This window comes from Podarcis gaigeae, assembly GCF_964106915.1.
Source record: "Podarcis gaigeae genome assembly, chromosome: 6".
NCBI lineage: Eukaryota > Metazoa > Chordata > Lepidosauria > Squamata > Lacertidae > Podarcis > Podarcis gaigeae.
Window position 1 is genome coordinate 79,649,804 of NC_139682.1, and position 25,123 is coordinate 79,674,926.

At 38.8% G+C, this 25,123-nt stretch overlaps 2 protein-coding genes across 14 annotated transcripts in view; one reads left to right on the forward strand and one right to left on the reverse strand.

Annotated features, from left to right (window-relative positions):
• Window positions 1-318: 318 nt before the first annotated feature.
• AKNAD1 (AKNA domain containing 1) lies at window positions 319-20,927 on the reverse strand. 10 transcript variants are annotated; one of them, XR_014566007.1, is made up of 19 exons: window positions 20,667-20,927; window positions 16,053-17,189; window positions 14,032-14,091; window positions 13,068-13,209; window positions 12,689-12,837; window positions 12,519-12,578; window positions 11,277-11,410; window positions 9,889-10,045; window positions 7,620-7,789; window positions 6,188-6,278; window positions 5,866-5,975; window positions 4,476-4,570; window positions 4,234-4,366; window positions 3,895-3,992; window positions 2,135-2,257; window positions 1,675-1,718; window positions 1,210-1,294; window positions 787-931; window positions 319-643 (listed from the first exon to the last, which is right to left on the reverse strand). XR_014566007.1 is itself a non-coding variant. In XM_083745839.1 (18 exons), exons 2-18 carry the CDS (start codon window positions 17,070-17,072, stop codon window positions 500-502), a joined length of 2,916 nt encoding a protein of 971 aa, XP_083601965.1. In that variant the 5' UTR covers window positions 17,073-17,189; window positions 20,667-20,927; the 3' UTR covers window positions 319-499. The 10 variants fall into 10 exon arrangements, 4 of the variants coding, with proteins under 4 accessions (XP_083601965.1, XP_083601966.1, XP_083601968.1 ...); XR_014566008.1 differs by having other exon boundaries at window positions 1,210-1,290; window positions 1,657-1,718; XR_014566009.1 differs by having other exon boundaries at window positions 1,657-1,718.
• Window positions 20,928-20,975: 48 nt separating this feature from the next.
• The window catches only part of GPSM2 (G protein signaling modulator 2), a 36,072-nt gene continuing 31,924 nt past the window's right edge, over window positions 20,976-25,123 (forward strand). For 2 of the 4 annotated variants that reach the window (XM_083745850.1, XM_083745852.1), the window contains exon 1: window positions 20,976-21,322. The gene's annotated coding sequence lies outside the window, so the exon portion shown is untranslated. The remainder of the gene's footprint in view (window positions 21,323-25,123) is intronic. The other 2 variants (XM_083745851.1, XM_083745853.1) reach the window with 2 other exon arrangements.

Below are 25,123 nucleotides of genomic sequence, written 5' to 3' on the forward strand. Positions count from 1 at the left end.
CAGATGACTGACTTGCTTCTTTCATCAGCTTGCAAAATGAACTGATCATTGGTCAATCCCACATATATTCCCCATATTTCCCTTCTTACTTCTCTAATTGGGGGAGGGAGTGACATAAATGGGCTGTTGCTGGGCCATAAATTAGAATTTTTTAAGCCATACTGATATAAAAATAATTGTGCCGCCTACTAAATTATCTGAGTTTGTGTCTGAGATTAAATGACTGGACTAGTCAAACAGATTATTCTTCTGTACCAACACTAAGTGGGAAATATTGTAAGTTCCAAACTGAGCTAAACATACGTATACAATGCACGATTTTGTAAAACTTATTTATTATTAACTCACAACTTTATAATTTCTGTTATTTTTTATGCAACAGATTTTAGGTTATTTAAGATGAAGAATAAGGAGAGAAATGGTGCATTTTCATTCTTTACACATTCCAATCGTCTCTCTTTCAAATATAGTTCTGTCAGTTTTCAAAACACATTCAGATTTAGTATTGGCTAGCTGCAAGACTGGAAAGTGTCTGAATTTTGGCCTTGGCTAAATCTTCTGAAACAACTTGCACCATGTGTTCTGTAGTTTTCTTCAAATTGTTTGCAGTCTGTATAACATCATCCAAAGTGGAACTTAATATCTGTTAAGGGGGGAAAAAAACCCTGTTGTAATTAACATCACTGATTGGACTGGGGGGGGGGGGAGTTCACTTGTTTCATTGTAAGGAAAATGTTCAAAGATTTCTCCATTTCCTTTTCTGTAGATACAAGGCTCCCCACATACCTTTGAATGTGTCTCCTTGATGTGCCTGTTTCTCAGACCGCATACTGGCCTTCCATAAATATTCCTACTAGTGAGGTATTGTGGTGAAAGGATAATAGTATCATGCATCCTTGAGTAGCGAGTTTGGGGAATATGTAGATTTTGTCTAGAGCGTAACAAGAAATCACAGGCATATCATATTGATACACAAAAATACATTCTATGCTTAACAGCTAGTGTCTGCTTGCTAGTTCTAAATTAATTATATTACTACTAAGCCCACAAGGGCACCACAAAAGGCTGAATTCAAAAATTACATTTTTTGTTGTGATCTTAAAAGTATTGGCATGCATTGCTGCAAATAAAACAAACTTGCCCATGAAAATTACAGTTATAAGCTAGGGTTATAAGTAACTTGCTTTTAAAACTGATGATGCATGTTACCTGTCACATAGCCTTTCTATAAACTCTTCTGGTTGTTTCTTTGTATATATCCTTTGAAGGTTGATGCTTTGCTTCTGCGAACTAGCTAAAAAAAAATTTAAAAAAATATTTTTAAGAAATGCAATTAAACACGTTCACTACATTACCTGGTCCCTGCTCCAGCCTACTATTAAGCATTGATGATTAAATGTTTCAACCACAAGTATAACTGCTCTTTTATTTTTAATTAACACCTTAGAAAAGGAGTCACACAGGGTGTGACAAGCTTCTAAGGCCATTTTCTATATGCAAAAAGCAGGATGTGAAGGGGCTCAGCTTGTTCTTTTGTTTAAAAAACTATCTGAGATTATGTGTATTGTGTTTTTCCCTTTCAAGAAAGAAATGTTTTTGGTATTAGCTTATGCTTAATCATTAACTGTACGGTAAATCAAGATTTACCACTCTTACACTCATCACTTTCCTTACTATAACTCTTTCTTTGACTGCTTTCCAATCTCTTTGAGAGAAGTCTATTGAAATAAAAAGAAGTCAAAAGAAAGTAAAACAGCAACTTAGCCCATAGTCAATCTGCGTTTTTGTACATAGCTTAAGTGTTCTGAAGACTTTTGTGGAAACTACCAAAAATTGGTATTTTCTCTTCCAGAGGAAAACTGCAGATTTTGAGTGATTCAGACTGTGATGTAGTTATGCAAAAATCGTGATTTGTATATTTTTGAATTGTGTGTAATCTGCATTCTCATGCAGATTAATTTGATTGTACAGCTGATTTAGGCTTGCTGTTCTTGATTCAACAAGCAGAATGGGCACAGAAGTATGAACTTTGGTGTCTTCAGCTAAATTCGTATAAAGATCAAAATTGTGTGTTAATTATATCCAGAATTATCCATATACTATACAAAAGAATACCTTACAAAAATTATTCTACCTTCATTTTGTTCTTGTAGACCCATTGTCCATGATCCATGACTTTTAATACTCTTTTCCAGACATACTTCACTGCTTGAACTGTCTAGTAGGTGTGAGAACGAAGTGTCTTCAGTGTCACTACCTAACACCGCACCCCAAGTTAAACAAACATGTTAATACATATGTAAAGTATTGGCCTTAGAAATGTAAGGCTTGCTTGACTTCGTTAAAATCTGTGATGACTGCTGCCATGTCAGTTAAGTCTCTTGGAACAACTGAAACACTAACGTATGTATAAAATTACTGTATATTCATGGAATTCGCACCTTCCCTTTCATCCACAAACAGTCCCAAGGAAGCTTACAAGGCACAATAAAAAATGGTGTCAAACCAACAGTAAAAGCATGGAGATTTAACAGCAGCAACAACAGATTTAAAGCAGCAGCAAAAACAATTTAGAGGATCATAAATGTGCACAAATACCTCAAAGACTACCTCTCCCCATATGAACTGACCCAGACCCTGCAATCATCTGAGGCCCTTCTTTATGAGCCTCCTCCACGGGCCTTATCTGTGGAATGCTCTCCCCAGGGAGACTTGTCTGGTGCCTTCATTATGTATCTTTAGGAGCCAGGCAAAAGCATTCCGTTTCTATGGGGAGAATCCCATAAGATGGTCCTACTGTAGAAAAGGCTTTTTGGTTGCCACCTGCCTAACTTCAGAAGGGCGGTACACATGCAGATTCGCCTCTGATAAAGGTATTGATGTCTGGATTTGAATGAAAAAAGGTGACCCTTTAGATACCATGGCCCTTCACCATTTAGGGTTCTAACTGAGCTAGGAGGGGGAAGTCAGTCAAGGTCTTCTAACGCTGGAGTAATAGCAGTCCGTACTAGTCAGTCATCAGAACCAGCCGAAGCATTAATTGAGCCTTATGTTACTAAGAATCCCATAACCTTTTAGTGCTATACTTCCAGTTGGCCAACCAAGGAAGCTCACTGTTGAAGTTTAAGATGCATCTAGCTGAACATGTGGTTTCTTTTGCCTGAATGAGATGGTTGCTTTTGATTGGGACCATGGGAGTGCACAGGTGCATTGCCCTGATAATTTTTTTGTTTATACGGTAAATACATATACTTTAATATGTACAGTGGTACCTCAGGTTAAGAACTTAATTTGTTCCAGAGGTTCGTTCTTAACCTGAAACAGTTCTTAACCTGAAGCGTGCTTTTGCTAATGGGGCCTCCTGTTGCTGCTGCACCGCTGGTGCGCGATTTCCATTCTTATCCTGGGGAAAAGTTCTTAACCTGGAGCAACCACTTCCTGGCTAGCGGAGTTTGTGAGCCGAAGCATCTGTAACCTGTAGCGTCTTTAACCCAAGGTACCACTGTATGCATATGTACACACACACGTTTGCTGATCTTTTTTGTGTGACAGTACTCATTGATACGGGGGCACTAGTGCATCTTTTTTTGCTGCCTATAGCAGCTGTTTTTTGCTGGAAACTACAGAACTTGCAGTTTTCTTTTCCCTGTTCTAGCACCATTGTATCTCCCCAAAATCTGCTTCTGAGGATCTAGCCCTCCAGATCAGATTTTTTTTTGGGGGGGGGGGGAGCTGCGACAAGGAAGCAGAAGCCCAGTCTTGCTATATTCAATCACACCCATTGACTTTAACTGACATCAGATTATTGTAATGTTTACTAGAGATGCTTAGTAGTTCACACTTAAATTCCAAATAATGTGAGGCCTTTTGTTAATATTACCAAAACTTAAGTACCTGATAAATCTAAATCCATCGCTTTTCCTTCTAAGAAGATAGAGTGCCTTTCACAGTCTGGCTTTTCTTTTATTTTCCTGTGTTCCATTTTTTTATTTCTATGTTGGAAACAGATAACACAGGAGAGAGGCTTAATTGTACGTTAACAATCAGCACAGAGGTTCTTAACATTGCAGTCTTCTACTCAAAATTAAATCCTACTGAATTCAATGGGACTTAGTCCCATGTAAATGGGTTTAGGATTGCACCCTATGAGAAATATCAGGGATTTGTGCCTCAACATGGTGAGAGTGCACATTTGGTTTGTGTAGAGTTTAGGTTAGCAGTGTACATACTAACCTGCTGGAAGAACAGGGACAAACCTGTCTCCTTGATAACTGTATTTTCAGTCTAGGATGTATAATAATATGATCCTTTGCAGGATTCCTCAACTCATCAAGAAACCTGTGATCTGAAGGATAAGTTAAGCTTCCTATAAAAAAATGTATATCAGAAAAAATGGATTAGTGGGTGATATCTATTAGAATTATTTTGCTGGTTTTTAAAAACTTATATACTTCTGCTGATTTATCTTTCTGTACCTCGTTCTTTCAATATAGTCTCGTTGGATTCTTGATTGCTGGTATGATATTGATTGGCTGGGGGTGGAGATCTCATTTCCCAATAGCTTAAATTACTTATGGGGTAAAAAATAAAATATGAGCACAATGCATGTCAGAGAAAGGATCAGCACAATATAAAGGACATAACAATGTCACCCTTGCTTCCATAATTCTGTAATCACATTTTAAGCATGAGCCCAGAAGCATGAGCCCTTTTGCAAGCCAGCACTGTTGCGTCAAAAGACCCCCTCACAAAAACATGTTATTGAGGCGCCAATTCCAGATGCTCCTCAAAACACTATTACCGGTAATCATTCCCAGTTATCAAAGCTTTAAAGAAACGTGAAACTGCACATAAGCAATGCAACAGTAGAAACCTGGATCATGTATAGTTTTAAAACCCATAATTTAATAATTCTCTACCACATCTTCCCTTAGTTTTCTCTTCTACTAAACTAAAAAGCTCTAAACATTTTAGTCTTTCCTAGTAGGGATGGTGCTCCATTTTGTTTAGGGAAATTGCAGCTGATGTGCGTTTTCTTTTTGAAGTTTCTTTTTCTTATGTCCTTTTTTATTATGGTATCTGGTCGGAGTCTGAGAAAACATTTGTTTGGCTTCTTTGAGCCAAAGTGTATTTCTGTAACACCAAGCCTGGATTTGCTATGTTGTGTGTTTTAGATGTGCTGATCTGTAAATGTTAATATCTGTATACATGTTTGCAAAATCCTACAAGTAATTTGTGATGTGATGATTAGCTGTTACTTGCAAATTATTGTTTCCACCAGCATGACATTGCAGATCAGGTGCTTCAGGAAGGACCATAGATAAACACTAAGTTCTGCAAACTTTGCCATGTCTGTTACAAATTAAAATTGAATTGCTCTATGTGGGGAATAACTGCAGTCAACATTATTCAGATCATTGGCATTGGTTGCTAGCAACTATTGGGAACTGAGAGGTTTTAATTTGATGGTGGCTGAGATTGTGACAGTAGCACAAATGCTGGCATCTTTCAATAGAGCCTTTAATTTTTACAGCTTTAATTAGACAGATGGACTATAAAGTCTACCCCTGCACAAAAACAGGCAATTAGTGATGTGAAAAAATGTATATTTTTATTTGAAAATAGGAGATTGTGTTGAATAAGACTTGTTTTGGTTATGAGTGAGAAGTGACAAAGAGGGAAGGAGAGTGGTTAGAATAAGAAGGGGTGGTGCAAAATTGGTGGTGCCAAAGGAGTCAACTGACACTCAGTGGTCCAAGGGCACACAACCTGAAGCTGGCCTTGTTGCTAATCATACAGTGCAAATGTGTTATAGTTGGAATAGTTGAGAGAGTATATTTTGGAACCTCTGAGATTAAAACTTACCCATCTGTGTTTTCTTGATCACTGTAATCATTTTGATTTCCTCTGCCTATAAGTGGTTTGTGGGATTGTAGCCCTCCAGCCTTTTTAATGGGTGAAAAGGAGCAGTGCTGCTATATTACAAAACAAAGTACATTAACAAAGGACTCTTATTACTTACATTGTCAACACCTGCTGCATTAATGCACATTGTTCCTCGTACATTTATTTGAATGACAGCAATTGAATAGTCTTATGGTGTTAGCCTAGTCAACAGTAATTAATTAGAACCATCTTAGTTTTATCAAGCTGATAAAACAATAAATTAAGAATCAAATTGACTTACATGAGTAGCTTGCTTATTTGCTGGGAGTCCTGATTTTTCCAGAGGATTCACTATATCTTCACAAGAATGTTTAGTTTGCAGCTCTAGCTGGCTAAGGGGAAAGCAAAATTCTGTTTTATTAAATGTGTCTTTAATAATAACTCCTTGTAATTTTGATATTTTAAGAAACATTTAAAAACAGGTTATAAATTCACTAAACAACTGTTTGCAGATCTGAGGGAGGCACAGAATGAATTGGTGCAAATGGGAAGAATAAAGTTACATTCTGTGGGTGAGATCCAACATAGTGAGTGGGTATCTGTTTGTGCAAGTCTTCTTCTACAGACATCCCCCATGCAAACAAGTTTTCAAAATATGCTCCAGAGGGGATGTGAGTTGGAACTGGAGGAAGAAGAAGAGAATCCAAAAGTCTGACTGCACAAGCAAACAGACATAATTGGATACTATCCTGTGTGTTGCCCTATTCGTCTTCAAGTCCGTATTTCACATTTCTAAGGCTTTTTTCAATATGCAGCCGTTTCAATGAATGTTGCTTTATAACGAGCCTTTTAACACTAATCCTAGGCACGTTTACATGTATGTTTCTGAAAAAGAGCCCTCAATGCTGCATAGTAAACCACTTAGAAAAAAAGGTGAGTTTCATACAAAACAACTTATGATATGGCATGGAGCTGATTGTTTTACATTGCATATATATTTCAGTCTTTATTATTATTCCAATCACAGATCAGCCACTAAATTACAATCAAACAAATAGAATTTTACAGTTTACAGGCCAGCAAAAGACTATTTTCATAGGTTGTGTGTGTGTGTGTGTGTGTGTGTGTGTGTTGTCGCACATTCAGTCATACTAGAATGAATTGTTGAGTACTAGTGTGGCTGGTAAGGTGCTTTAATCATCTAGTTTCTACTAATACATGCTGATGCACAGAAGTTTCCCACTTTGGTAGCGATACCATTAGTGGAGGAACATGTTAAAATTATAGGATCTGTTTGAGAATATAGGTAGAATAGTCAAATAGAATGTTTGCATATATGTAAACACTTGGCCATACCTAAGGTAGTTCTTTGGACCTTAGTCAAAACATTTATATTTGGCCTGTCAGATACCAATGGCCAAAATCATGGGCTCATGCACACACCTTTACTTCCAGTTTATAGTTTAATGCTCACTATATTTTGCTGTGAGATCTGAGTTGCCAAGCTATGGATAGCGCTTGTCTTCCAAACCAGAACTGTAAAACCACTTTCCAAACATGGGTTGGCGAGAGCAAGCACTAACCATAGCATACAAATTCATGAGAAAGAGCATGAAAGAATTTGATGTTTTGTGCCTTCTAGGCCATGATTTGGAGATCTGCTGAACTGAGCAAATACTGTAGTTAACACATTATGACCAATTTAATAGTCAACTTCTATGGATAACACTTACTTCTGATGAAAGGGATGATGTTGGCTACCTTTGTTAGATTGCTGATATATTCTCTGTGGAATCATCTCCATAGGCTGACTTCGATTGTCTCCATACTTTTTATTCTTAGCAATATTCACGCTAGAAGCAGTCTTTTGTGGGGACTCACTAATGTTTGAAATCACTGGACTCTATGAAAGAACCACATGGGGAAATGGATATTATGACCTACTGAAGAACTTGCTACATTCACAGCAATTTCACAATGTTGGAGAGTTCTGCATATGTATATATATATATATATATATATATATATATATATATATATATATATGCTTTCGTAGATTTTCACGGGTACAGGAATGCAGGTTTTGGTGTCCTCGGGTGTCTTCCCGTGTAAAAGTTGGGGTGTCTAGGCGACGTTTCGACGAGGTCTCACTCGTCATCTTCAGGCTGGTGCTTTCGGCTTCTTGTTACTGGAACAGAGCGGGATCTCAATGTTTGAGTTCCTATAAATACTGTAGAGGGGGTGTGGTGTCTAGCCTCCCAGAACATTGGAGGCTAGACACCACACCCCCTCTACAGTATTTATAGGAACTCAAACATTGAGATCCCGCTCTGTTCCAGTAACAAGAAGCCGAAAGCACCAGCCTGAAGATGACGAGTGAGACCTCGTCGAAACGTCGCCTAGACACCCCAACTTTTACACGGGAAGACACCCGAGGACACCAAAACCTGCATATATATATATATATATATATGTGTGTGTGTGTGTGTGTATACACAGACACACACACACATATGTATATATATATGTACATTTTCATCTGCAAAACCCACTTTGCATGCCAACCAAAAGATCTGAATAACTTAATAAATATTGTAATTTTCACTCCTGTTAATTAAGGAGATTCAAGATGACCTTAACAGGGTGAAGAACTGGGCCCAAACTAACATAATGAATTTCAATAGATACAAATGTAAGGTTCTTCACTTAGATAGGAAGAACCAACTGTACAAATATAAGATGGAGGACACCTAGATTGCCAGTAGTACATGTGAAAAGGACCTAGGGGTCTTAGTAGACCACAAGCTTAACACAAGTCAACTGTGTAAGGCAACAGCAAAAAAAGCTAATGCTATTCTAGGCTGCATCAACAGAAGAATACTGTCCTGATCAAGGTAAGTCATAGTCCTGCTCTAGTCTGCCTTGGCCAGACCACTCCTGGAATACTGTGTCCAGTTCTGGATATTGACAAGCTGGAATGTGTGCAGAAGAGGGCAACCAAGATGTTAAACAGTTTGGAAACCAAGCCTTATGGGGGAGTTGGGTAAGTTTAGCCTGGAAAACAGACTGCGAGCAGACATGAGAGCCATCTTCAAATATCTAAAGGACTGTCACATAGAAGATGAAACAAACTTGATTTCTGGCTGCAGAGGCTAGGATCCGAACCAATAGCTTCAAGTTACAAGAAAGTAGATTCTGACTAAACATCAGGAAGCGCTTTTTGACAGAGCTGTTAGACAATGGGAACAGACTCCCTCAGGAGGTGGTGGCCTCTCTGTCCTTGGAGGTTTCTAAGCCAAGGTTGGATGGCCAGCTGTCATGTATGCTTTAGTTGAGATTCCTATATTGCAGAGGGTTGGATTAGATGAACCTTGGGGTCTCTTCCAACTCCACAATTCTATTACTCTGAGAAGTTCATAGTTTTGAAGTAATTTCTTCCCTAATGAAATAGAAGGAATCCACATGTTAAGTTTAAATGTGTACAAAACATCTAAAAACCAGGATTAATTAATTAGCTACCGCCTCTAGACTGAAGAGTCTTGTGGAACTACAGTAATGTATTAACACACAGGCTCATAGCTAGAAATGATGTCTGATACGTTTAAGCATACCCCAGGAAGCCATTGTAAGTTGATACAAAACAGCTAAACCAGGAAAATAATATTTCAATACAATTTAGCAACAGTCATCCCAAGGAGCACATTTTTATATATACATATCTGGAAGAGGTCCAAAGGCCTGCTGTTAGCTTAAAGCTAAATTGCATGATCCTGTGGAGGAGACAAAAACTCAGAAGGTCTAAAAACCTGAAAACTTTCAAAACCTGAAAATCCAGTGAAATGGGACTGGTGTATTAGAGGGGTGTGGCACTATGACAGCATTGCTACATTTTGAGTGCATGTATTGCCACTCTACTATTACATTAATTCAATCATGCAATCTCAGTAAAGATAATGTGATATAAAACTATGCTTTGTTCTTTATTGGGACTTAATGGTTTACCTCAGAACGACTTGAATAGGGAGAAGCAGATTCACAGGGTGTGTATGATGGTGATGTTACAAAAGTAGAGGAACGTGGGCTGCAGGCAGTCTTATCGATTTTCTCTTTGATATCTTCAAGCAGCATCCCAAGCTTAAATATTTCCCCCTCTACTTTTCTAAATCCAAATAATATATGAAACAAAGTTACATTATAATATTGATACATGCTTCTTGTTCTTATCATTATAGTACTAGAAATACAATGGGCTAGGTAAGGAAATGAAATGTCAAAAATCACAGTATTTAAAAGGCCTTATCCGACACTGCAGCTCCACTGGCACAATGGATTTCTGGGCATGTTGCAGAACTTTCTCTTCCTCTCCTGACCCTTCCAGCCTCCTGCATGCCCTCACAATCGGCTCAGGAGGGTTGGGGAAGTCCCATTGTACCAGCAGAATCCCAGTGGCACAGCACAGGATGCAACCCACAGTGTTTAACATGCACTTAGTACGGTGAAGTTTGAACTTCAAAATAAGGATTGCAATCATGAAAAATGTGAGTGCTGCTAGCCACATGACACACCCCAAAGCAAAACTGCAATGCAGGAGGACTACCAGAGATAAAGAATTCTTCCACATCTTAAGGTTGGATGCAGATAGAAAAGGGCTCTTGCTATTAATAATGTCATGTGCAGGGAAGCTGCATGTAGTGACACACATCAGACATGGTTACATATTGAGAGGTGAATGGGAAGGAGCACAACTAGCCTTCACTCCTCTGAATAATGTCGTATTTCCATGTACAGGATCCTGCACAGACATTCCTGCAAATTCCTTGTCCCATCTGGATGGATCACTTGTTCGTTTTACTCCCAGCTTGCCTTACTCAGAAAACCCTAGCGGTATCAATAGTAAGTTAATGGATGTTGCCTTACGCCCTACCACCTCATAGAGTAATCCAATGCCAGTTTGTATGTCTGGAATTGCTGTTTCATATTTTCATATACATGGAGGACAAACAATGGGGGGAGCCATGCAAGGAGGGCCATGGTTCAGTGGCAGAATACAGGCTTTGCATGCAAAAGTTCAATCCCCAGGATCTCCCATGTGAAGCCCTGGAAAGCTGCTGCTATTCAATGTAGATAATATTGAGTTAGAGATGGACCAATGGTCTGACTCAGTATAAGATAGCTTCCTTAAGTCCTGTTCCAAAACCCACATTTGTTGTAACAATTGTGGCAGGCATTTTTAAGGGTGAACTGACAGGAAAGGGAGTGGGTGACCAAAAGTAAAGTAATTTTTGATGTGCGTCCCAATAATTTTTTAACATAAGCAAGTTTGTCAATGTAAGGTTTTTAAAAAATGGTTACATTATTAGTGTATTACTGTTTTTTAAAAAATACTTGACCTGTTAGGATCAAACTTTCTGACGCTCATTGATGGGTACATGGGATGTTGGTGCCGAAATGTACAATGTTTCTCCTTCATGGCTAAATAATTCCATTCCAGCTTGTCTAGTTGCTCCTTTAAAAGCCTTAAAAACTTCACAAACAAAATTTGTAACCTTGGTGTTATTTGACAGTTTTTCTATAGATTAGTAATTGAAATATTCTGTGCTGTCCTTAAACATGCCTTCAAACATAACAAGATAAACATAACATGAATAGCTAAAGTAGCTTACACCATTCTTTTAATACGTTTTTTATATTTAACTGAATGCCTGTTTTGTCAAAATGTTGCACTCGAACAATACTGCTCTACCAAGAACTCTATATGTCTGTGCAGGTGGCATTCTGGCATACTTCAGTGGAAGAGTACACACGAAGAAATATGCATATGTAGCTGCCTACTCTGCAGAAGTGAATAAGGTGCCGCTTTGGGGTATACAATCTATGTAAGTATCATTACTTATTATGTTGAAATAGTTTTTGTAAATTTATTTTAAGCCACCCAGAGATTTATTTTGCAGTAGGCAACTAAGAAATTTGATTAATCTTAATCTAAGGGTGCTTTACATCTGTGGCCTGCAGGGTATACTTAAACAAATGCCTTCACTCCCCTTCAGGAAAATTTCCCAGTTAATTCTGAAGGTAATTTAGGAATTAAGGTAATTGAAGGAATTTATTCAAATTATAATTGCTTTTATAGCAAGGCCTGTGGTCATAAAACTGCTCCATTAAGACTGCAGTCCTAAACAGCAGGGGTGGCTAATCAGTGCCCTTTCATATGTTGGAATTCATCTCTCAGCAAGACCAATGGTCAGGGATGATGGAAGCTATAAACCAACAATATCTGGAGGGCCATAGGTTAACCACCTCTCCTGTACAAACTTGTAGAGAGAGTATATTACAACTTCACATGATTCTGAGATGACGAAAATGATTTATTATTAAGCAGATTAAGGTAAGTGAACTTAGTTCCCATTTAAATCTATGAGATGTAAGTCGTGACTCACCTGTCTCACTTATTTCAATGGAAACTAATTTTAACTGATTTAAGCAGCAATTTTTATACTTCATTCTGAGTATAAGATGTAGAGAATAGTGCTGCTATTCTAGATTTTATACATTTTATTTTTACATATAGTTTTTCAAAACCAGAGTTTTAAAATGTAACAATTTTGTTTTCAAACACAAAAAAAGGTATTCACCTGATGGCGTTCTTCCACTGGGAATACATCCTGTGTAAGACAGTTAGAAAATGCTTCCACCTTTAAGAAAAAGGGATGCATTTCAGTTAAGCTTTCAGATGGAGTATTAAGAAAAACAAGGTGTTTGTTTCAAATATATATTGTATTTAAAGAAGAACTATTTGTATTACTTTTGATTTTAGCTCTTTTGACTGTTCCTTTAACATCTGAAAAAGCTTTTCTTCTTCTGTAACGTTTTGCAACAGAGGTTGATTCCCAGAGGATTGTCTTGCTGCATCAGCTGAGGGTAATGGTGAGATCATTCTTTGCGACTGCAGTTCTACAGAACAATATGACAAAAATGCTAATGTGATCTGTATGCTATTTCCTTCATATAGTGTACAGCAGCAGGCAGAACAGCGGTGGCTTAAGCTGTGGCCCTGCAGATGCGCTCCAGTTCCCGTCAGCTTAGTCCAATGGTCAGGGAGTTGTAGTTAAACAACTTCTGGAGGGCTATACAAGTAAAATAATAATTGTATTCTAAGTATTTGAATAGTCCATTTGAACTACCTGAGAAAGGTGACTGGGAGAAATCAACCATGGGCTTCACAGGGACTGTTATAGGTAGAACTGTAGACATCTCTGTAGTTATTCCAGGACTTTCTGATTTAATGCCAGGATTTGGTCTATTTTGATTTGAGCAAGGAGGTATCTGTTAAAATATACAAAAACTCATTGTGAAGTACAAAATCAGCACCCACAATAAAAACATTCACTTGCCTTTCTCTTTATGATACCCCACCCTCACCCCAAGCATCCACAGGCACAAATAATAAATTGGTAAAATTAGGCAAGCGATATCCAAACACCAGTATATTTTAATTTATTTAAAAGATGTATATACCACTCTTCAATGGAACTTTCAGGGTTTACACAAACAAGGTAAAATACATAGCAAATTGATTAGACATCTTAGGTCATTGAAGTTGGGTGGTGGAAAGGAGGAGTCGTCGTTAGGGTTGTTCATACATAGACATGGACTAGGGTTACTTTTTATACCAGCTATACCCAAGGAAAATTAGCTTGTTCCAGTGCATCTGCTCTAGGAAGAGTGAGCACACTATATTCTATAAAATACTGAAGCAGAGAGATAAATAAACCACAGTATGAAAGTAGGCATATTTATTTATCAAGAACTGCATTCTGTTTGGCTACAAGAAAACCTCTAAGTGGTTTATAAAATATAAAATAAAACATTAAAATTATGTATAAAAAGCGAGTACTGTAATATATAAAAAGATTTAAATCAATAGTAGCTAAAAAGAGATAAAACACATGTAATTTCTACATGTCTGGGCAGCCTTGCACATGTTTTAAACAGACACTGAAAAGAATACAGAATGTGCTTGTATTATACAATGCACAGCATACTAAAGCTGCATAAACAAAACATTTGTATTCAGAAAAAAATATTAATATTTTGTAGCAAGAAAAGATATTAAGAAAAACTGACTTCATGTTATAGGAGACTTACCTTTGTATTAAATCTTAGATGATCAATATGATTCTGAGCTTCAGCTTGTTTTGTCAGTAGCTATTATTTCAACAGATATAAAAAAGAGAAAACAATAAACGTATATTGTATATGGAAAGCAAAAATAGCAATTGACTGTGAGCAATACTTTCCCCATAGCCAAGGTCATTCATTAATGTTCTAGCTGCTTAGGAAAAATCTATATTCAAATAGAGCAAGCGCTGTAAAGAAAACAAAAAATTGGCCAGGAAAATCCTAATAGAGAAGCTAGGCTCAGGAGATACTGGATGCTATTACACTGGGAGATGATTGCTGGATATAATGGGAACTCTGGAAAAAGTGGCTAGTGGTGATAATGCATCTGAAAGAGGGAAAATATAGATTTTGGGCTAGGAAGCAGTGCTATGAGCAAAGGATAAGGTTAGGGTAGAAAATGCAGTCTGGGAACCAAGCTGGTGCTTGGGCTCATTAATAATAATAATAATAATAATAATAATAATAATAATAGATCACCTTTTCCCATAATGAGAGTATATAGGCAGATTACAACTAAAATAGAAACTACTAAAAACATATAAAAATCAATAATTTAACAACAGGAGTAGAATTAAAATATATACATATAAAAGATCACATACAGATGGTTACATGAAAGGGGCTTATGCTAATGAAGAGGAAATATCTTATTGCTATAATTTCTTCAGTGCCAATATTAACAAGGCAGTATACATAATCAAAATGATATACAATACTATGCAAGAAATAGATATAATCAAGTTTCAATAGGTTTTTCTTACATAGGAGTAGATAATGTGTATACCACCATCTAAAAAGATAACAAATGTTTTTCTGGATATATTACCCTTGGAAAGCTCAGGTTGTTAGAGGTTTCCCAATCAGTGCATACTGCAGGACGGTTAGACTGGAGATAATGGCTTGGATCTTAACAACTGCCATTATCATCCTTTCCAATATAAAGGTAAAGGGTAAAGGGACCCCTTACCATTAGGTCCAGTTGTGGCAGACTCTGGGGTTGCAGCACTCATCTCGCTTTACTGGCCGAGGGAGCCAGCGTACAGCTTCCAGGCCATGTGGCCAGCATGACTAAGCCACTTCTGGCGAACCAGAGCAGCGCACGGAAACGCTGTTTACCTTCCCGCCGAAGCGGTACCTATTTATCTACTTGCACTTTGACGTGCTTTCGAACTGCTAGGTTGGCAGGAGCAGGGACCGAGCAACGGGTGCTCACCCCGTCGCGGGGATTTGAACTGCCAGCCTTCTGATCAGCAAGTCCTAGGCTCTGTGGTTTAACCCACAGTGCCACCCGCATCCCTCCTTTCCAATATAGTCCCCTGAAATTCCAAAAAGCTGGTCAGGGAACCTCTGGAACTGTACGGGGCATGGCACATTGAGTGGGAAACCAGCAGAAATCATGGAATGACCCTTTTATGGGTAGAAGTGCTTCCTATTTGCAGTAGGTCTCCTTTCAATCCCACCCCACATGTAAATTCTTCAGCACAAATGTAAGGTATTGGACTGCACTCTTCACTTTGCACTCCAGCTAATATTTATTCCTTTACCTTTAACTCTCACTATGCTCATAGGGTTTACTCATTAGAATAAGCATGCTTAGGGTTGCCTCCACAGATTAGAGGAGTCTCCCTGGTTTTTGGTTTTACATTTAACAAAAAAATAAAAGGTAGGCATTCAGCTTATGGACTAGTTTGCTGTAAGCTCATGGTTAGTGAGGCGAGAGTGAGTCCTAGTTTGGATGAAATGCTAAGAAATCAGTGTGGCAGCAAAACGCCAGCAAAGGAGCTGCTAAGTTCTTTCTAAGAATTCATCCATTTGCATGGACCCACTAAGTCAAAGTTTAGTGTGTTGCACAAACCAGTGTCTAGAGACACACAGAAATCTGTGGCTGGCTGAGTTGTTACAGGTGTAATAAATACAGTACACCCAAGATTGTGCATGGCTATCAATGGCAATTCCAATTATGTGCAATATCACCTTTTATCTACCTCTAGTTGTTGGTCTAGTTCAGGTGTGCTAATTCCCTTTTCTTCATTCTTGGTTGCAACAGAGTCCAAAGAATTCATTGCTTCTAAAACATCTTTCACAACATCTGATTTACCAAGCAAATTTGGGGTGTGTGTGGTCTTTTTAGGTATAGGGCATGAGTTGCTATTTTTTCCTTTAGGTATTTTGACCTTTGGAGCAACCTTAGAAAAATCAGGAAGCTGATAATGAACCTGACGTTGACCATTTTTGAGATTATGCGAAGTTGTTGCCAGAAAATATTTGTGCTCTTGGTACACATCTTTAGGGGTTGAGAAATAATGGAAGTCTTCATTAATAGCATGTTCTTTCTCAATTACAAGTTGAAGATTATCGTCTTTACAATCTTTTCTGTCACAAGTGGGATTCACACTTTTATCCATCACAAACTCCTTAACTTCAGTCAAATCCCAATTTTTGTCAACTGATTCAAATTTTACTTCTCTTTCTGAATTACAGCATTCGAGATTTTTTCCTTCTTCCTTTGGTAAAGATATTGTACTTTCTGAAATCTTATTTTTATTTAGGATAGTTTCATCAAAACTTTCAGTAAATGATATCTCTGGGAGAGTCTCAGAATCAATCAATTGGCACAAATTTGATAGTTCCTCTTGGGGGAAATGGCGTAAAAGGACATCTGAAATGTTTGAGTTGGATAGATGTTGATTTCTTCCTAAACTGTTAACATCCCAAGCAAGTAACTCCCTCTCTGTTGCCTTGGGAGATTCCATGTCATTTCCCCTTTGCAATGTTGCCAGATTTATTTTTGTTTCAGGCAGTTGTGCTTTGCAGTCTGATTTTTCTTTTGAATGACAGCTCATGTGAGAAGGTGTCAAGGTGAAAAGATGCTGAGATCCATCTTCTACACAAGTGGAATTTTCTAGGCTTTGTGAATCACACTTGTGTTGATATGTATTTTGTAGATCTCCATCATAAGGCAGATCTTCTTGCTCATCATCGGTATTGTCTTCAAGGTAAAGCATATCAAATACTATATTATTGGCTTAGCCTTCAAACAGTTAGACTGTTCTTACCTACAATACCTGCTCATATTCTGAGCATATTCAATATGACTTTCACTGAACGTCAGCTTTCAAATTCTGAAAGATTTGAGAGAACATGCACATTAGCTGAACTAAATAAAACAGTACAATAAACCTGTAAGTCTTCCTTTTCCCTACTCTAAAACTTTCTGGAGTCCATTTTACATATAGTACTCCTTATAATTAATGCAATTAAAATCTTTGGGGTTGCCTAAGGATCTAACCTAGGATGAAGGAAAATTATATCCACAATCAATAGTGCCAGTTAGCTGCAGCTTAACTAAGGCTGCTGCTATTCCCGAGGTGTTGGCAATGTGGAGCAAAAATCAGTTCCCTTATCCACATGAATGTAGGGCTGCCCTTGTTATAAGCTCCTTTTGGGGTGAAGTCTTGGTAATTATTTAGTCCCAGAAACCTCCCTACATTTCAAAAATATGCATGTTTTGCTGAACTACACCTCCACTATTTGAAATTTATCAGTGGCTCATGAACACTGAGTTATGGATGCATAACCAAACAAATAGTACTTCAACACTGGAATGAAAAGTTGCTGCCTTCCATACAGCTATGGATTAACAATGTACAAGCCCTGTCCTTATTTGAGACAGCAAGGTTTCAATGTTAACATTAAAAAGGGAAATAAGAGAGAACATCTGGTGATATTTTATCAAGACAATACTGTTGTCTGAGGTAAATCCACTGAAATGAAAAAAATGGATTATTATTTTTTTGTCCCAGGCACTTTTTTCAAACAGAAAACTCTGACTAACCTGCATCACCAGATAAAATTTTATTAGCTCAAAATTTTACATTAACTGGACAAAAGAGCACTCTTTATGTAAATCTGAATGGCTTTTCTTGGGATATCTGTAGATCTACTTCTGTGTATATTCTAAAATGAAAAGTGCATTTGAAGTATAATTTTACTCCTCACCCCCAGAGATCTGGCTTTGGGTTAGTTTACATTTCTTAGTTTCTATATATGCAAACCAACACATTTTGCTTGGCTACCAAAGTAGCTCGGAACAGCAAGCATTTGTCAAATCCTGGACAACTTTGCTAGAGTCTAAACTGCTTTGGGGTCTAAGTTACAGCTTGCTATATACCCTCTGGCAAATGCATGTAAACAGGCAAACAGAATTCAAATTACTACACCTTAAATATTTATTTCATGCCTGCCCCCCGCCTCTTTCAATACACACATCCTGCTCATTTCCCATTACATCTATAAAACAGAAACAGTACATGTACTTGTACAGAAAATATTAATAGTTAAATTGACAATGCTCCCTTATACTTACACATCACAGGCAAATGTCTGGCTAATTTCCTAGGCAACCAGTATAATAGCAAAATTCTTGGAACATTTTCTGTTGCCTACTACCAAACAGTTAAGACTCAGACACAGCAATGCTTTTTCATAGTGGATATATTTAATTACATAAGCTGTAACCTTATATTGAGCCTAGCAAACTGGAGTAGCACAGTATCTTTATAAAGGCAACAAGACACCTTGCTATTTATTATTCTGGTTTCATCCTGCTATTGTTCAGTGGGATGACAAAGGGAATATAGAGTAACAAGCCATCATTTTCCAGTCCTGGGTGGGAATGTCAGAATGAGCCTAGTCTCACTTAACTAACTTTTGTTTTCATTGGGACCTATAAAGGAGTATTTCGAATGGGTATTGGATTTCTTCTGAAGCCTTTAATGTCTTAAATCTGTTTATTCCACCTACACAGTGGAGACTTTTAATTATTTATATGGGAAGGTCCATGCAAGTTAATTATTTACTATTATCATGGCCATCATCTGTTACTGCTTCTTAAGATCAAAAGCAAATATTTGCATCCTGAAATCTTTATAAATTATCTAGACAGGCAATCTCTAGGAATGTTTCACATTAGCATGGCTAAGAGGGAGTTGCAAAGGGAGGAGGAGACCGCTGTGCATTCATTTGAAAATCCTCAAAGTATTTTCCATAATTACTTTGTTTTGTATTCTAGTCCATTATTATCTTCCTATGAGGAGTCCCTTTACACATGGAAGCTCAGCTTTTTAAGCACTAGGAATTAAAAATGTCAGTGACATAGTTTAGGAAAGCAGGAGGAGGAAACACAGGCATCCTGATAATATCCCTTCAGCACCTGTGGAGATGCAAGCAGAGGCTTGTTTTGCAGAATCCTGTGTAAGGTATGCATGACAGAGTCAGACTGCTCTATTCCACTTGCTTATAAAAAAAGAATATTTTTGCTAAAACTCTTAGTACTGTACATGATTATTTATTGCATTTATATCCAAATAGCTCAAAGTGGTGTAAATGGTTTTTCTTTCTTCCAATTTATCCTTGCAACAACCCTGTTAGACTGAGAGAATGTGACTAGCCCAAGGTCACACAGTGGTTTCATGGCTGAGCAGGTATTTGAACTCAAGCTCTGGTCTGTTTATACACTTGTAAGATAAACTATGGCTGATATATGTAAACTAGCATCCAAAGCATATATATATTTAGCTGTATATATATTTAGCTGTACTCAAGTTCCAGATGCAGCCTTGCTGCTAGACAATATCAAGCTTCCTTGATGCACCAGGTAAGCATGCTTTCTGATGAGCACATCCAATGTGCTGAGTGAGAATGATGGGTGTGTTCCCATCTCCACCCCTTCCTGTATGAATGTATTAAGCTTTATTGCCAAAGGCTTGAGGCAGGTAACTATATTTTATACTGTCCCTCCCTTTCTCTGGCAGTAGAGAATGTATAATGTTCCTTAGCCTACTTCACATGGTAAAGGGCAAATGTTTTTTTACTGCATATAGGGAGACTCTTCAAAGGCAGCTTGACCCAATATTAGGCGTTTGGTGATTCATATGGGGCCATCAGTTTCTTGGTGCATACGCAACAGGAAATTCTTCCCACCAGGAAGGATGAACTAATCATCTATAGATTATTACTTGTCTTTTGCAGCAACGTTAAAGTCAATCCTATTTATTATGGTTTGCGTTTTTGTGGACTACAGTCCACACCTCATCAGATAAATGAAAAACTTTTCATTTCCCTCTTTCTTCACTGTTTACAAACCCCAACATCATGTGCACCATTGCAACAAGAAAAGTGCCGGTACTCAAATATTGATTAGTGTTTGGGGCAGCAAAACAAAAAACAAAAACCGCTCGCTGCCTCAGCGTGTAACCGAGATGGACACTTTATGCATCCGATGATGTGGGCTACAGTCCACGAAAGTTTATGGTAATAAATCTGGTAAAGTCTTTAAGGTGCCACAAGACACCTCCTTGTTTTTTGCTCCGGGCTTTACGATAGCTTTCCAGGTCACCGTGTGTATACCGTGTCTGGTTTTACATAAAAGATAGTTTTTATTCCGGAATGAAATAATCCGGAATAAAGAGTTGTCCTTTCGCAAACCTATGTACACCAGTAAAGCATCGAATGCACTTTAGAGGGCGGAGTAATCACACTACGTGGTCTTCTGTGTCCACACTAAATAAACACTCTCGTTATGGCAACAAATACTCAACTGCTCCAGCGCAAACCCCCTTTTCTCGAAGGCAAAGTACCTGCTCGCGCTCAATACTGTAACTACTTTCCTTCAAATCAAATCCCGACCTAAGCGACTGTCAGCTTTTAAACCAATGAAAAGTGGAGCAGGCCGAGGCGAAGGGGGAAAAAACCCCCGCCCCGCCTCACTCGCCTTCTCATTGGCCAATGCGAAAGATGCGGGCGGCGGCAGTTGAAAGATTACACCGTTTAAACGGGAGGAAAGGACATCTCGGTACAGCGCATGCGCTCGCGGGCGGCAGTTTTTCCCTCCCACCCCTTTTCCCGTCACTCAACCAAGCAGGCAAAAGCATGATGGGGGTTGGTTGGGGCGGGGCGAAGGGAGCTCCATGGTGCGATGCTATTGGCTGGGACGGTTCAGGGCGAAGCGTGTTTGTGTGTGAGAGTGCGCGCGCGTGGGGTGGGGGCGCCCCTCCCTTTCGGGGCGCTGCTGCTTTGAGCCACCGAGCTTCTCGGCGGCTCCCCTTTAGTGCCTTACCCTCGAAGGGGCCGGGAGGCGTCGGACGGGGCGAGCGCCGAGCTCGAGGAGGCCTGGCGAGCTGCTCCGGGTGGATGAAGCTTTGCTGAGGGAAGAGTGGAAGTCGCCCGCCCTCCTTCGGGGGCTCCCCCGAGCCCGGTAACGTGTGGGGGGGCTGCTAATGGCCGGGGGGGGACTTCACAAGGGGGGGTCCTTTGTCGGGAAGGGCGAGGAATCCACCAACTAAGACCCGCGCGGCGGCGGTGAGGCGAAAACACGACGGAGCAGCTACGGTGCTTGTTTGTGAGGAGAATACAGAGAGTCGGGGTTTTTCTTTTTTTTTTTTAAGGGGAGCCATTTTGAGGAAATCCTTACGGGGTCAGGCATCGATCCGCGTGAAGCCCTTGGCTGAAAGCGGAGCTTCTTATCGATATACAGTATATATATATAATAATCAGCGCCAGGTGTGAGGGAGCTTTCACGCGTACCTCGGTGGAGATGTCTCTGGGGCTAGGTAAGAGAAACAAGGCAACCCTCGGAACACCAGATACAGAAAAGCAGCGAAACGAGGTTCCCTCCTGTGTGGGAGAAAACATGGGGGCTTCTGCCATCAATTTAGGTATTTAGCTGTAGACCCTCTTTCCCTCCCTTGTACTTTTCAGGTTCTGCCATCCCTCTGTATTGGATGCCACTTGAGTTGCCTCCTTGAAACTCCCTATTCATCTTTGCTTAAAGTTGCATACAAATATCCCAGTCTCTGTGTGGTATTTTGGGCATAAACTGGACCTACTTCAACACCTGAACAAGAATAATTGGGCAGTGTGCCTTCGTTGGATGCACTATCCTTCAGATTGTTTCATTGCAGGAATGGAGTGTTATAGGTGGTTGTCATTTTCCCTTAATGAAGTTGCTTGTGCCTGTGTGTAAAAAAAAGGATTAAATACTCTGCAACTATTTCAACAAGTTTGTTCTTATTTATATTGTGTTGTACTGGATTCATATTATTTTCAATGCTTTAATTCATTTTATATGGGTAGCATTTCATCCAAGCATACAGAAATAATTGTAGGTGAACCACAGGGAGCTGAACTGACTTGCCATCTGTTCAAGAACCATAAGTAAAAAGCAGGTGTGCCCATTGCCAGTCAATGAGGCAATTATTGGACCTCATCCATATTTGGAATTTACTGGCATCCCCCTAATAACCACTTGAGCCCCCTGAAAAGTTGCTTCTGAAGGGGGTAGGAATCTCCTTTGGAAATGCTTTCTTCTCCTTGACGAGGCTCTTCAGGTCCAGGGTTTAAACAACTTTATTTTTACATATGTTTATATAATCTAAACCAGCTTCAAAGATTGCTTACGGGAATAATTTATTAGGAGATGGACTGTTAGCACATCATAATTCAATATGAAAATATCATATTAGTTTCTTGTTTTAATTTTTTAAGGCTGCCTTTCAGGATGAAGTCCTGTCTAGGAGGCTACAAATATTAAATGATAAAATAGTTTCAGTAACATAACCTCATTAAAAAAATACAAATTGCAAATATCAGAAATGACAATTTACACCACATTTTGAACCAGAACAAAAATTAGTACTGATCAGTAAATCTAATAATAAACCAATAAGCATGTTCAAAAAGATCATCTAGTCAACAGTCATACAAAATAAGTAAGAATTTAGCCCTTTTGGAGACCAGAATGGGGCTAACTGTAAATCCCTTGGGAGGAGGTTTCACAGATTAGATTCATTGGGGTTGCATTGCAATTTTTTTTGGGACGGGGCATATTTGGAATTTTGAGAAAATGCCACTGGTGCCAGTCACAAAATGGATGCTATGAGGCCATGGCATAATACAAAATGGTTGGCATATCAAAAAACCCAGAAAAAGACAGGACCGCTAAGTTGTGCAGAGAAACACCTCCAACAGTGGGGGAAGAGAGAAGCTCTTTGCACTTCTCTGTTCAGAATGGATGGGAGGGTAGTTGTGCAATCCTGGCATCCAATGAAATATGGGCATGTTTCAGGGTGTGTTTAGTGTAGGAGAGGGAGGCTCAGCCAGTGTACCTGAGCACGAAGAGCAAACATTTTTTGTACTTACTGTGGATTTTTTAGTGGATATTTACAGATACCTTTTGTGGGCACCATAGGAGAAACTGGTAGGTGTGATGTTGCCTTTGGGCATCATGTAGGTTACCTACTGCGGGGCCATGACAGAGAAAGCTCTAGTGCCTGCCAGTCTAATGGATCTTAATAGTAGTCCAGTTGATCTTTGGACACAGTCAGGTTCAGGTGGGGGTAATCAATCCGTCAAATAGCCCAACTTAAAGCGGCTGTCAAAATGAACATTTTAAAATGTATTGTTTAACTTCCGTTTGCTTACTACCTACAAAACAGGTTTTCATTGAATATTAAAACATGGAGTTATGTACTGAGGCAGAGCTTTCTAAACACTGTGTCGCGACAGGTTAGTGTGCCAGCTACAGTACGTAGGTGTGTTGTGCGAACACTTCCCGCACTCCTCCCAGGGCTGGAAAGGGGTTAGTTTAATCTCTGGTTTGCTAGTAAGACTGAATTACTGTGTCGCTGAATGATGCATATCTAAAAAGTGTGTCACCAACATGAAAAGTTTGGAAAACTGTGTACTAAGGAATACAGTATGTGACTTTAGGAACAAACTTCCCACAGTATGACACAGCTTTGCTGAGGGTCCAGTCCAACTAAATACTGCTGCAAAAAACCAAAAATGTTGAGTGGTAGCTGAAGCAGAGATAGAAAAGTCTTTTTCACTTTTTATGGGGAAAAGATTTTTTTTAAAAAAAAAATGTAGCTGTTTGGCAGTGTTAAAAAAACCACAAACGTGTTGCAAGCCAAGCTTGAAATCTCCTAATTGAAATCTAAATGGGAGTCATATTGACAGTATGTATCACATTAGTTTAAAATTTAGTTATTATACACATGTTTATTTAAAAATAATAATGGTAGAGCTAGTCTTCATTACTCCTACTTACAATTATTCATTTATCATATTGTGCCAAGTGGTTTATAGCCTTTGGTCACAATCCAACACACTGTTGACCATTCCTAAGCCTATTGAATGTAGTTGCCTTAGGTATGCTTATTAGCTCCATCTTTGTGCATGGTCTTTTTCTTGTCCTCACAATTCTTGGAGGGCACTTAAGGGGGTTGTTCCATTTTATAGTAATGGAACTGATGCTGAGAAATAGCATTTTGCTGTCAGGCTACATGTGAATCTGGCTGAATAAGAATTAATAAGACACATTAATTCTGTCTCCTGAATATCATTATTTATGTTACGGTAGCCCATATGCTCCTGTTAGTTTTTCAATGTTGGCATTTTTAAAATGTTGGCATTATTATTCATTCTATCCATGGTAAAGCTGGAGGGAACTTTAAATACGTGATGGCAACACCTCCTGGTGTAATTTCAAGACACTAAACAATAATGCCTCTGTGTGTTACAAGTTTGCTGTAGAGAAGCAGGACTAATTGAGAGATACTGCATGTTCTTTTGGATGCTCTTTGTTTGAACGTTTCAGCCTTGAATTTCTGGTTGAATTGACTTCATTAAATGATCCCTGTGTTGTACTGTTGATGTTGTCTCCCTAGTTCAAATACGCTCTGGGGACATTAATGAGCAAAGTGCTAATTTAGAATTAATTCCATGCTAGTTTAGGGCCGGATTAGGCATTATATCAATTGCATGAATGCAATTAATGTGCATATTTTTAATATATAAATAACAGGAGGAGTGGTGGTAAGCAGCATTTGGACCACAGGGGTGGCAATAGTTTACAAAAGTTTCAACAGCATCAACTGATAATGACACTTTAAAACAACAAAATGTTAGGAATCTCAACTATATGATACATGTTGACCGATGGTCATTCAACCTCTGCTTAAAGCAGCATTGACTGAACTGGTCCAAGAAGTAATGC

Excerpts from the sequence above, each read along its gene's own strand:
- AKNAD1 (XM_083745839.1), bottom strand. The coding sequence starts at position 17,072 with ATGCTTTACCTTGAAGACAATACCGATGATGAGCAAGAAGATCTGCCT. Across the intron at positions 14,092-16,052 it reads AACTAGACCAACAACTAGAG|CTACTGACAAAACAAGCTGA; the intron begins GTAGATAAAAGG and ends TTGAAATAATAG. Across the intron at positions 4,571-5,865 it reads GATCAAGAAAACACAGATGG|TAATTTAAGCTATTGGGAAA; the intron begins GTAAGTTTTAAT and ends TTACCCCATAAG.